The sequence below is a fragment of the Brienomyrus brachyistius genome, chromosome 22 (assembly GCF_023856365.1).
Source record: "Brienomyrus brachyistius isolate T26 chromosome 22, BBRACH_0.4, whole genome shotgun sequence".
Lineage (NCBI taxonomy): Eukaryota > Metazoa > Chordata > Actinopteri > Osteoglossiformes > Mormyridae > Brienomyrus > Brienomyrus brachyistius.
The window spans coordinates 2261302-2275009 of NC_064554.1; the positions used below are offsets into that span (position 1 = coordinate 2261302).

Here is a 13708-nt window from a genome sequence, read left to right on the forward strand (position 1 = left end):
AAATACAAGTCAAATAAAACAAGTTTCCTTTATGCCATGGAAAGAGTATGTAACTAGAACAACCTCGGACAGCCTAGAAAGTGCATATCTGACATCCAATTAACTGGTTATGTGGTGATGGCTTAGTCAAATATATATTATTATAACTGCTAGAGGAGATTATTTTGATTAATCAAAGATATGAGATTTTCATGCTAATAAAGGTACTCAAATGGTGAACATTCTGTGAATTTATTTGTTAGCAAAGAATATCGAGTGTATTATTAGTAAAAGTGAGTAACATGCAAATGTAGAAAATGTCAGTGTGTGCACAATCACTTGACTGATAGTGTAGAAGGGGCTGGTTGCTCTTGGATGAATCGCCGTTTGTTCTCTGCGGGCCGCCCTGGGAAGCTGGCGCCCGATGATGCCTGGAGGTGCCCCCACTGCCAGCGGCTGCAGCAGGGCACGGTGCAGGTGAGCTTGTGGACGCTGCCCGACATCCTGGTGCTACATCTGAAGCGATTCCGGCAGGCGGGAGGCCGGCGGCACAAGCTGCCCGCTCTGGTCCGCTTCCCAATGGCCGGTTTGGACACCGCGCCCCACGTGGAGCGGCGGGGCGGCTGCGCCCCGCCGGCCGACCAGACACCTTCTCCGGAGTTCCTGTACGACCTCTACGCGGTCTGCAACCACCATGGGGGCATGCATGGCGGCCACTACACAGGTACGGGTGGGCGGAGTCCACACCGAAAGCATTGTTTTGATTGGCCTGTTGTAATTGGCGTGTGTCTCGCACATGCAGCGTACTGCAGGAATTCGGTAGATGGGAAGTGGTACCGGTACGATGACAGCGCCGTGGATCTGCTGCCCGAGGCGGAGGTGTGCACACGCGATGCCTACATCCTTTTCTACCAGAGACGCAACGCCATCCCACCCTGGTCTGCCAGCTGCTCTGTTAGAGGTGGGTTTTCTGGAGGGCTCATTCTGATTGGCTCGGGACTTTGTGTGGCAGGTGGATCGTTCAGTGGGTATTGCTATGCATGTGATTATCTGTACTGGACTCCTCCCACCTTAGACTCCACCAGCTCATCCCTGTCTGATCACTGGCTGGCCCGCCTGGGGGAGGATGGTAAGAAGGGTGGCCAGGTGTCCAGGGTTTGCATGAACTATGCGTCTGCACCACCTGAATCGCCCGTGTCCCTCGTCTTCCAAGAAGAGCTCCCCCTAGAGCAAACAGGCGAGTCCTCACCACGGTATCCTGTGTCATTCAGGCTCAGTACACAAAGTTTCCTCTTTATAGTTGTCATTTCAGTAGTAGCTACAGTGATCTATTCAATAAGATCAATGATTAATGAGTTGTATTGATTACATATTAAGTCTGTGTAATTCTGGAATACAGAAGATCATAAGGATCCTCAGACTTCGGGTGTTTCTCAATGCCAAGAACCCAAAGATCATACTTGTGGCCTTGGCAAGACCGGTCTTGCTAACTTGCCTCCCAAAAACAAACTTGGGGAGCAATGAATCATGGGATAGGCTTCATTCGGCAAGAATATAACCAATACATCTTTGACATTTGAGCCGGGACAAGAACGACATCTGGGAATTTTTACCACCCTTTGTACTTCTGTTCTTGAGTATTGGAACAGGTCTTCAGTAATGCAAACACAAGCAGGGTATGCGTATTGAGAAACCCGCTGTCTTCACTGCAGGCAGTGTGATTGGTTCCTTAATGTTAATTACTGTTCTCTGATTGGCATGCTAATATTTGCCATTCTATAATTGGCTGTTAGCTTCATGAGTGGAATGTAACACCACCATCACTTTTGCTATAGGAGAATCTTTGGAAAAGTCAATCGTGCTGGAGGCCCAGGGCCGGAGTGCGAGCTTGAGGACGCCCCCCAAGGCCAGGGAAGGTCTGAGCAAAGTGCTGCCCCTACGCTGGTCTCTGGGCTCCAGGGGGAACCGCAGACCGTGCACAGGGCAACTGGTGGAGTACCTCGAGTCTGGCCGGCGGCCGCGGTGCACCCAGGAACCCATCATTCCTCTGTGGAAGGAAAAGACGCTCCCAGACTCTCCCCGGCGTCGGGACTCCGCCGACAGGTGCAGCGAAGGTGCCCCAGCAGGGGGCGTGACCCTAAAGAGCGTTCAGGTGCAGGGTGGGGCTCAAGTTTCCCCATCCTGGAGGGGCTCTAGTGTGGGGCCCATCCCCAGCCCCACCCCTCCCCTTGGCTGGGATCCCTTCAGGAGCCGGTCCAACAGCCAATCAGGGCCAATGGATAAGAGAGTGGGGGGGCGTAGCGAGCAGCCCTCAACCCTGCCTCTCGAGGAGGGGAGGGGCAGTAAAGTGTTGGTGGCAAGGAGTCTGGAGGGCCGGCGGTCTTTCATCCACCTGGGTTTCCTGAGGAGGGACCCCGAGGGTGGGGTGGTGGGCGACAAGGAAAACAGAGTCCTGGGGGATGGGGACGTCCTCCCTTCCCACAGCCCCTCCAGCATCCAAGCCCGCTCAGTTCCAGCCGTGCGAAGACTACTCCCCCAGGTCCCGATGGCAGAAAGCCCCACTCACACCGCCTTAAACACGACATGCTACTCCTCCACCTCGCTGGGCCGGAAGAGGCCAGTTCCCGAGTCCATCTTTTAGTGACATCCTGTCCTAGTCTGCCAGATCCATTTCACATAGACCAGAACCCCCCCCTCCCCCAAAGCTTCTCCAGAGAGTGACCACACAGAGACTGCTGGATGCTCACAGGTACAGGCTGCAGTGATGGCTGAGGTCATTGGGGTTAAAGGTCAGCCAGGTCAGAGGCCATTGTAGAGGTGTCACATGAACATTTTACTTATGTGTTATGGAAATTCAGGATGTATGTTTAAGATTAACGCATCTCAATGGAATTCCTTTTGTTCTCTTTTTCATGACAGCGGAGCTGAGGATCTCAGAACACTGGTACACACTGTAACAGAACACTGGTACACACTGACTAAAGAAACTGCAGATTGTAAGCGATGAAAAAGCCATTGTTTACTGCAGATTGCTTTTCATTGCTTGCCGTCACTTTCAACAGTGTCATTTCTAATGAAAAATTTCGTTCAGCTACTTCCAGTTTTTAAAAAAATGGAAGGGAGGAGGAGGTGAATGATCGGATTCAGAGCTGCAGTTTTAGAAACAAACCATCAAAGCTTAAAGAATTTCCTTGTGCTGGACAAAGAGGTATTTATATTTGTGTGTATGGCACTTTCCCCAAGCACTGGTGGTTAGAAACATTCAGTTGTTTGTGGGAATTTTATTTACACAGAAATGTTCTGAGCGCAGAACAAAAAATGATTAGTTGGTCCCACCTCCTCTAGTTGCTTGGACTCAACCTGCTCTACAATCTGATTGGTTATCTCTCTGAACCAATCATTTTTCGTTCTGCCCTCAGGACATTTTTGTCTAAGTAAAGCTCCAATTGGCCATTTGCCTGTGCCTGCTCTCTCACGTGAGGGCAGGCCGCCGCATCCCCTCCTCAGATTCAGCCACATAGGATCACGTCCGAATCACAAGAGGCCCGTAACGGGAATTGTGAGTGGCAGCGGCGGTTATTTGACACAACGAGGGGATTGTCGAGTCGGCGATTCAAGCGAACGTTCCTAGAGGAGTGTGAGAGCGTGACCTCCGAATGTAGCTGATGAAGTTGAGTTAGAAGGATGATGCTGGATTATTAAATAGTATAGTACTGATTAAGATAAGGGCAGCAGTATGCTTTTAGCAGGAAGCAGTGACACGGTGACCTCAGAAAGACAGGATCACCTTCACTGGAATACAGCTCATATGCAGACAATTTCTAGACTAATTCTCTGCTGACTAGTGGTACTGGGAATATCACTTTACAACAAAAGAAGCACAAAATATCCAAGTTAACAGTTTAATTTCCTCCACCTTTAATTGCTTCATTCACAGCCAATCTTTTAGGTGTAATATTTGTAATGTTTTCTGTTATTACATATAACCTGTCCTGGATGGATATCATATGACGTTACACCTGTGATGGTAAAAACAGCATGTGGGAACACAGACGTGACACAGATGGACTTTAACCATTCTGTGGCTGCAATCTTGATTTTCTGTCACAGGCAATGGGCCCTCACTGCAGCGCAGTGGCTCTGTGTGTGGAGCTGCAGTTCTCATTCCAGTGACACTCTCTGGTGGAGTTCGTGCAGCAAACCCTGTCACAATGCAGAGGCGATGCTCGTGCCAAATATGCTGCTGCGTGTGCAGTTTTCTTCTTATTACTTGTCAATAAAACACATCGTTTGTCAGAACATCTGTGTACAAATTGTGAAACTCAAGCTCCGTATGCAGTTATTCACTGTATGCACTTTAAAAAAATATATAAAGCTTTATAACTACCATTGCTGCTACTAATAGTGATTGTCGCTGTAATATTACAATCATTATGGTAACTGACCTAGAAACATATTTTGTCATAATGAATGCACTACTTGACCTGCAGGTGGCAGCATGGCACTAAAACTGAGAAGGTATCTGCAGTCTTGGGCGCAAATACCCACCCAGGACCCTAAGTGCTTGAACATTTACAGCTTCCACCTTGCAAGCGAGGTGCTGTATCACGAAACAGGATTTCTTGCTTATCCGCATTTAAGGCAGTTTGGGCTAAATATAAGTGAACGAAGATATTCTATTTAACCTGCGATGGGCTGGCCCCCCATCCTGGGTTGTTCCCTGCCTCGTGCCCATTGCTTCCGGGATAGGCTCCGGACCCCCCTCCCACCGCGACGCAGTAGGATAAGCGGTTTGGAAAATGGATGGATGGATATTCTGTTTAAACCGGGGAACCTTAAATCCGATATGTTATCCGGCTATGCACGAAATCCGGCTTCGTGATACTTTAGGTAAACATGATACAGATCTCGTAAAAAATGAGCCAGAGCAACAGGACTGGCTTTGGCTGTTGATGCTGAACTAATTGAGCCGTGTTTCGTTCACTTGACACGTCCTCCTGCACCATCCTGTCTCAGGCCGAGTTCTTATCTGCGGCTCAGAAACATGTTATTTATTTGCGTCTCTCGTCTTCTTCGTGTTCTCATTTTTCAGCAACACTCGCTGCACGACAGCAAGGTGCCGCTTGGCAGCGGTATAGCTCCAGCAGATCAATGGCTGTCTCGCAGAACACATTTCAGAATAAAACGGCGCCGGTACTGGATTACCCTTCCCCCCGGAAAACTAATGAGTTCCCCGCAGGAGTCTCTGTCCCCGCGGCGTCCATCTCAGTCGCAGACAGAAAGCGAGGCGAAAGGGTTCAGAGGCGTGCATGTGAACAAGTATATACGAAACACACACAAAGGAAAAGTTATATGAGACTTTTCCGGAAGACAGGAAGTAGATTGAAGGTGCTGTTTTTTTTCTATTTAGATACATTATGAATTTGGTTGTGCAACACTGTTTCTGTAGAGAAGTGGTGTCTCGGTACACAATTTTCTGAAACAGTCCATCACGACTATTTTCTCCTGTCTGAATGAATTCATCTTCACAATTACGAGGCTCTTCTGTAGATGGTTCCTGGCATTTTGTACTTAAATATGGCTCTGGTGCTCTGCCGAGATATACATTAATTTAAATTTCCTTAGAGAATATTAATGTGTCTGGATTGTCGGAAGAGTCAGAATATTCAGTTGCAGTCAGAGGGAGTCACAGCTAAACTTTGAAACAGAAACTCCCCATATTACCGCTTAACTGGGGTAATATCCTTATTAGCCTTGATTTTGCTAATAAAGAGGTCATACAGTATATATTCAGTTCTAAAGCTACATGTTAAAACAGTCCCCCTGTCCTCCCGAGTCTCTGCTGCTCCGTATAGTATAGTCCCAAAGAGGCGCAGTGGGTTACGATTCACTCAGCTGTCATTACCAAAGGAGCGTGCAACAATAAAAATCCACAGTCTGCAAGGGCTTGTATTCATAATTAATATTATCTCTCTACCTGATTATTGGAAAGGAAGTTTTGGAAACAATGGACTAGAACTGGCCGCTGGTTTGAAACACGGGGCTACCAACTCATGCATCTGATGTGACAATCAAGCTATCAGACTCACACGCTCACGCAAGAAATCTTACGTCAAATCTATATTATTCCATTATAAACCTAAAATGTGCCACATCGAAGGCGTTGAAACAGTTTGCAAAACCTACAGACTATTTGCAAGGTAATAAAACTCACATACATATAAATGAGGCTGCATGGGTGTGCAGACTTGTTTCGGACTGACGATCTCACGCCAGCCAGCTGAGCAAAGTCGGCAGCTCTGGAATCATGAGGCAATGAATATTTGTATTATTTGGGCTGCCTAGTAACCCTCGTAATACTTTTCAGTTCTCATTTTGAGTGATAAAAATGGTTTCTGTTCCCGTTTTGTTCCTCGTGAAGCGCTCGTAGCTTCCTTCCACAGACAGTCAAAAATGAAGGAAAACTTCTTGTGTGTGACCTTTACTTTCTAAGTTTCGCTGTGAAAGTAATGACATTTGGGTGTCTGGCACAGTTTGCTCTTTCTCAGACCCTGTCTGGTGCAGATATTTGATATGTTACCCGGATACCAGTTGTGGTCATACGAGTGTCAGGGAAAGAGATTGTTCAAAACAAAAGCATATGAGCATTAAGAAAATTGCAACAGTGCCAGAATCCCTTTCATCCTCAAGTGCATGGAATGCAGTTTTTCTGCTTTTGATGTTGACTGGTTACTATAAATAGCATCACCTGCATCTTAGCTCCCTGTTCTGTGGCCGTTTATAAACAGGCCTGTATTTTAGCGGTTATGGCTTTTTTGACTCATATCCTCCTTAAAGCCAAAATCTTTCCTCTCCACCTCAGTATATCTTCTTATGCAGCTTCACGTATTCATCCATCATCCCAGATTCTACTCCAGGCTCATGGAATATTCCTGGACTTGGATTCTGTTCGTTCAATAATACTTACGGGGTATCTTTCCATTTACTTACCAAAGATTAGCGGAATCTGACACTGAAAACTAGGCTCTCACTGAAAGAAGTAAAAACAAAGAAGAATTTAGAAGTGTTCATCTGCTTAAAATATATCGTCAAAATCGCTAAGTTAAATGCTTCACACTGAAACCTTTAACCAGCCACATCCTCATTTTGGACTCTTGTCTGTTTATTGAACTGATTTTCATCATTAAATGATATACAGCAATTTTACTGACAAGAGCTGAAGTTAATGAAGTCTGAAAGCAATAGAGAGGGCAATAATTAATGCATATAATATTAATCTACAGGTGTGTGCCAAGGAAATGTCGAAGCGTGGTCCTGAACGCTCCAAGCCTCTCTGTTGCCATGGGAGTTTGGACCACCTCAGGAACCTCTCTTTGTGTCTAAGCAAATAACTCTTAATCGCTAGAGGAGGGTTCTTAAGTCTGCGTACAATGTTAAGCAGAGCTCCGTCACAGAGAAATGGCCAACTAACAGTGTCTCAGGTCTTGTTACTGACCAAAAATATAACCAGATTTATGTTCTTCTGAAATGAGGAGAATTGACGTTCCTGTGTTTTCAGATTTGTGAGCTGTGACTGAGTGTTACAATGTGAACATACACATTTCTGCAGATTTATTTCACTTTCCGTAATTTTCAGGGACATTTTTGGGGAATTATTTGCCTGCATCGTTCCAGTTTGCACTTTCAGAAGCAGCTTGTATATTTGAAAACACGGTTTTATTATTTTTATTATTTACATTTTTATTATGATAACTTTTATTACTAACATTATGCGCAGTTTAAATTGAGTAAATCTGCACAGTCACACCAGCATCAGACAGTGTGCTATCTCATTGATCTATTAAGTTTGTTTATGATCCATTAGTTTGTGATGATTCAGAATCATTCCATGGCAGTCACAAACACCAGGGTGACCCTATCAGGATCTGTTCCTACCATGTCTGTCATATCCCCATTTGGCCAGCAGATGTCACTGACCCTCCCGTTTCCTTCCCTATTTCCTACCCAGTTGGTTTATTGTTCGCACCTGTCCCTCATGTAGTCCTCGTTACTAGATCAGAAGATACATGTGCTTGCCATTGCCCTGTTCCTTTGTCAGTCGTTGTAGATGTTAGTGCTGCATGTTAGTCTCCTACATGGAGTCAGTTTTGTTGTGTCTTCCTGTGTTTCCCCACTTAGGTTGGGTCCCAACCCATGTTGTTCTTGTTTACCCCGCATGCCTTTGTTTTGGCCCCCCTGCGATCATTTTGCTTTCTAGTTTTAGGTGTTCCTAACTTCCCTAAATAGGCCCCTTTATTCTCACGTCAGCCAATGGATCATTTCTCCTTTCCCGCCCCCTATCATGACAGCTGCTGTTTGCCTGTCCTTCCCAAGCACTGTCATTGTTCATGCTTTTTGCCACATCAATGACAAGTCACATCCGTTTCCCATCTTCCTCACTCTTTTTGTCTTGATATTTGGTTGTTAGCATTAGTCACCGCGGTCTATGTGTATTGAAATGTATTGTATATAGTATTTAAATTTGGTTTTCATTATTTCTCCGTCACTGTGCGCGATTTCTTTTTTCTCAGAATGACAGGAGATTAGTTGTGCCTCACTGCCTCCCTTTTGTCATGTATTTTAAATGATAGAGCCATCTGTAAGCCAGACTTTGAGTCATGCTGTAGGTTTTTTTCTTGTTTAATGAGATCTCAGGGCAATAAATTTTCAGTGACGCTCTATTCTATAGTCATTGTTGAAATGTAACAAGAAACAATCATTTCTATGAATGCTTAGGAATTATGTGTCTATATAGACTATATGTGGAATGGTGCCCCCTGCACAGCACTCCAGCTGATCTTATTTCACATGCACTCACATAACACACAGTCTAGAGGTGCTAAGTCACATGGCTGCCTGACTTTAGACCGTGGGGGGATAGAAAGGCCATTTTAAAAAACCTTTATGACAAGGGGAGAGCGTGTAAACTCAGAGGCGGGATTTGAACCTCTAGTTTGGGGTCACGGGGAGTCCAGAGCCTATGGGCTCAAAGCATAGAACAACCTGGGATGGGACACCAACCCACCACAGGGCACACTCACACAAGCACACCTAGGGGCAATCTTGTGACTCAAATTAACCTCAGCGTGTTTTTGACTGGTGGAGGGCTGCAGTGCCCAGAGGAAACCCCACGATGATACAGAAACTCCACACACAGAGACTCGAACCCTCATCCCAGAGGTGGGAGTGCTAACCACTACAATACCATGCCCCCCCCCCTTCATTTTGTAAATACTCGGTTAATGTTTTCGCCATGGCTGTGGCGTGTCATAGGCTGAATGCCTGGCTTCTCCTTTTGTGCAGTTCCTCTCCAGTACTCCTGTCTTTCTCCCCCCCACCACTGTCAGTGCATCACTCTTCTGAGCAATTACACTGTGCCTTTGTCTGCAGGCTTCCTGTGGGACTTTACAGATAAGGCAGTCAGCACAGTGTCCTGCGTACAAAGTGCAATATATTGCAAACCCTCCCTCCATCCTGCTTGGCCTTAATATGTTGCATGAGTACAGAGACACCTGATATCATTCCCGGTGCCACATGCGCGCCGCATTTTAAAGCAGGTCTTCTTTTAGCCTCAAGATAACGCCTAAAATCCACGGCATTTGCTATCCAGCACCATAAATGTTTATATCCAGATCCACAGTAAGTGATGGAGCTGCTGAGAAAAGAACTTTTTTTCCTACAGGGAACAAAATTCAAGACAGCGCTTCCCACTACACAGACCTAAATGTACGTATCAGAAGCATTCGCCGTGCCAGCTAATGCAATCACACTGCAATAAAGTAAGAATCAGGGCAATTCGGTTTTTGATTATACACTTTAAATATATCAATGTGCATGTCATGTATGAAAGAGGGACAATCTATGCTCAGCTTGAGTAACACTGAAGGGAACTTTATTATGTACATAAGCACACATAATTACAGACAAGGGGACCGTAACAGGTAAAAACCTGGAGGATCCAAACGGACGGGACTGGGACGAAATTGAACAAAGGGGAGCAGCTAAGGTACAGCAACGCTGAACTCAAACTCTAACATGGGAAACTTCTACAACCACACTGATGACCGAGCTAGCCAATCAGGCGAGGGCAGACACATGTATACAGAGTTAACAAGGACCTAGCAGCAGCAGTTTAGTTATGCCATGTTTTTAGTCATTTATAAACACATTCATAGCAAATAATGCATTCATAAAGCATTATAAACATGGCTAAAAATATTTATAAAAAGGCATAACATATTATAGCCATGTTTATAATGCATTATGACTGCCTTATGGAGTTCTCATCTATAATACCCTATAAATAATATATACCCTATTATAATGCAGTGCAAAGCATCCTTAAAGCTTATACTTACCATTTTAATGCAATATGAATGTGCTTATAAATTACTAAAAACAGGGCCTTAAGTAGAGTGTTAACGACCTAACTAAAGACAGGTGTAGATGGTTAGCACATCAGGCTAAAAACAATGAGGTAATTACAGGATGACCAGCGACCTCTGCTGGCCAAATGGAAACGTGCCGGACTAACGGCCCTGACACTGTATTTACAATTATTACAAAGAACAAGACAAAACCTACACATATCAATAGTTCATAACAATGGTGTTTGTGGAGGTTTTTACATAGACGTGAAGTCAGGAATTCTGAAGACTAATCAATGTTCAATGTCATTATTTGGTACTTACTGAGTTTCTGTGATATGCAGCAGTTCTGACCTATCATTAACACTGAGAGCACACTAATCGGCTGGGGATGTTTAGGTCTCGGGCTTCAGAGAGTTAAGACAAAACCTACACATATCATGTAATTACAAAATAGTACATGTGTCAGACTGCTTGTGAAAAATTGAGTTTGCAAACAAAATAGGGAGTCTAAATCAGTGTTCTATAAACATAAAACAATGCAAGTTTCATGGAATGTTCCTCAAACTACAGCCATCTAACTTTAGAGTTTATTTCACTGTTTATTACAGTCTTATGCTGCATTATTGATCAACAACAAACAACAAACAAACAACAAATAAACAACAAAATGTTTCATGAGTCCCATTAAGAGATGTTTCCTGTATCCAACCGTGAAGCTATGGGCAAGCAAAAGCTATTAATGGCCAATAAATTAATTCAGTGTTCTTAGGCATAACAGTAAAGTTCTTTCCTGGGATGAGCTCATTGCCGATGGTCACTGAGGGCTTAGGGTACAGCAGCAGTTACAGGCACCATGTTATGAAGGAGCTCTCTTGAAGACCTGGACTGCATGGTGTCGGGTGCCAGCTGCAGACAGACACTGCTGTCCGCTGCCCCCACGGCAGGGTGAATGTGGGGCCCCTGGGTTCCCCTCCTGGCACGCTGCACGGCCGCCGCCAGCCGCCACTGGAATGTCTTGCTGAGCGCCACGTACAGGAAGGGGTTGACACAGCTGTTGGCGTAGCCCAGGCTAATAGCTACATGGTAGGCATACAGGAAGATACGTCCGGGTCTCTGCACGCCCAAATGGGCCAGCTGCAGGGCATGGTAGGGCGCCCAGCAGATGAAGAACACCTGGCAGACAGCTATGGCCATGCGGGTCACCTTATGCGTCCGTACCCGCAGACTCCACACGGGCAACGGCGCTACGGCTGAAAACAGGCTACGGAGGATGTGGGATAAGGCCACGCCGATGATCACCAAGGGCAGGGCGAAGGCTAGAACGAATTGGTACAGGGTGAACCAGTAGGTATCTCTGGCTGGGTCGGGCAGCAGCAGAGTGCAACCCACTGAGCCATCTTGCAGGGGCATGAGGCCCGCATACAGCCACACGGGGTGACAGTCAGCAGAGACATGAACCACTCAAGGCCCACAGCGGAGGCGGCAAGGCGCAGTGTGTGAATGCGGCTGGAGCGAATGGGGTGCATGGTGGCCAGGTAGCAGTCCAGGGTCATGATGGTGAGGATGTAGGTGCTGACGATCTGGCTGTTGGAATCCAGCGCGGTGATGATCGTGCACGTAGCCGCGCCAAAGTGCCATGAGCCGTTGCCAAGGAGTTGGTGGATGAGGAAGGGCATGCCTAGCAGAAATAGTAAATCCACAACAGACAGGCTGAAGATGAAGATATCTGGCACGGTCTGCCAGACACAGAACTTGGCCTTCTTTACGATGGTGTAGATCACAGTGCAGTTCCCAGTTTTGCCCAGGAAACAGATAATCGCGAAAATGCTCGGCGACAGGATGTTGTGATTCGCCGCTTGATATTCTACAGGTAAGAAGAGAAAGAGAAAATAAAGCAACTCCTACCCTGAACAATTTGAAATATACTGGGTTGCTTTCATCCGATCAACCCGACTTTTCTATGAAATGCCATCACGAAATGAAAGATCGTTTCTCTAAAAACAAACGTTGCTGTTCATCACTGTGGTGCTGAATAAGGAAAGCAAATATCAAATCAAATACGTTTAATTCCTGATATATTTGTCATATGACTGAGGGTTGTTTTGGAACGTGCTAAAGGATTTTTTTTTATTTAGTATTTTTATTCTACGAAATGTCAACTAAGTGTCACCATACTATTATCATACTGAACTTGCCTGACGAGTGTCTCCAAATTCAAACATTCTTTGACTTATTTTTCAAGCGAAAGGACTACATGACACCTAGCTCCACTCTTTAAGCGCCCCGATTATTATCTTCTCTGTCACGATATAAAACACCTACCTTCCAGATTTCCAGTTGAATTATACAAAGAAACCAATGAGTTGTCGTGTGACACGACATTTTCTTTCGGATAGGGTCATTTGCCAAGCAAAAATGTCCGGGAAAAAGAGTTACATCTCAGAGCTGCAATTTCGAAAAAAATAAAAAATAAATAATAATAATAATAATAATCTGCGATGGGCTGGCTCCCCATCCTGGGTTGTTCCCTGCCTCGTGGTAGGACAAGCGGTTTGGAAAATGGATGGATGGATAATAATAATAATAATAATAATAATAATAATAATAATAATAATAATAATAATAGCCTCTGGGGTTCGAGTCTCCGCCTGGGTCACATGTGTGTGGAGTTTGCATGTTCTCCCCATGTCGTCGTGTGGTTTTCTCCGGGGGCTCCGGTTCCCCCCCCCCCCACAGTCCAAAAACATGCTGAGGCTAATTGGACTTGCTAAATTGCCCGTAGGTGTGCATGTGTGAGTGAGTGACTGGTGTGTGAGTGAGCCCTGTGATTGGCTGGTCCCCCATCCTAGGTTGTTCCCTGCCTCGTGCCCATTGCTTCCGGGATAGGCTCCCCGTGACCCAGTAGGACAAGCGGTTTGGAAAATGGATGGATGGATGGATAATAAAACAATAGGCAGCTAACGCTAAACCCTAAATAATATGGTTCTCCATACTCTGGTAAATGCTGTTCTTCTGTTGGCTCCTATAATTTTCAAATTCGTTTTCAAAACACTTATAGACATCAAGATGGTGCGGAGAGCTGCTGCTGTGGTGATGTGGAGCATGAAGGTTCATGCTCAGCTGCACGTTTCAGAAAAGGCGTCACTAGGCACCTCAGCCGCAAAGTCAAGCGCTACAGCATCGCATTTCCATGCAATCCATCTCATTTTATATCATTCTTCTTTGTCTGGAACTTGATATAAGCAGATTGCTGTTAACATTTTACATTTAAATTACATTTTACATTTTTAAAAGTAATATTGTTCCTAAAAGGATCGGAG

At 45.4% G+C, this 13708-nt stretch overlaps 2 protein-coding genes across 2 annotated transcripts in view; one reads left to right on the forward strand and one right to left on the reverse strand.

Annotated features, from left to right (window-relative positions):
* LOC125718368 (ubiquitin carboxyl-terminal hydrolase 43-like) overlaps window positions 1-4278 on the forward strand; it is a 39226-nt gene extending 34948 nt beyond the window's left edge. Inside the window, exons 12-15 of the mRNA XM_048992188.1 lie at window positions 394-703; window positions 782-940; window positions 1055-1216; window positions 1815-4278. Coding sequence (XP_048848145.1) covers window positions 394-703; window positions 782-940; window positions 1055-1216; window positions 1815-2620 — 1437 coding nt within the window. The 3' untranslated portion in view covers window positions 2621-4278. The remainder of the gene's footprint in view (window positions 1-393; window positions 704-781; window positions 941-1054; window positions 1217-1814) is intronic.
* A 6935-nt stretch (window positions 4279-11213) lies between these two features.
* mchr1b (melanin-concentrating hormone receptor 1b) lies at window positions 11214-12610 on the reverse strand. The gene is given in 3 exon segments (XM_048992269.1): window positions 11214-11824; window positions 11827-12252; window positions 12589-12610. Coding segments are annotated over 3 exon segments (1059 nt in total).
* Between the last annotated feature and the right edge of the window lie 1098 nt (window positions 12611-13708).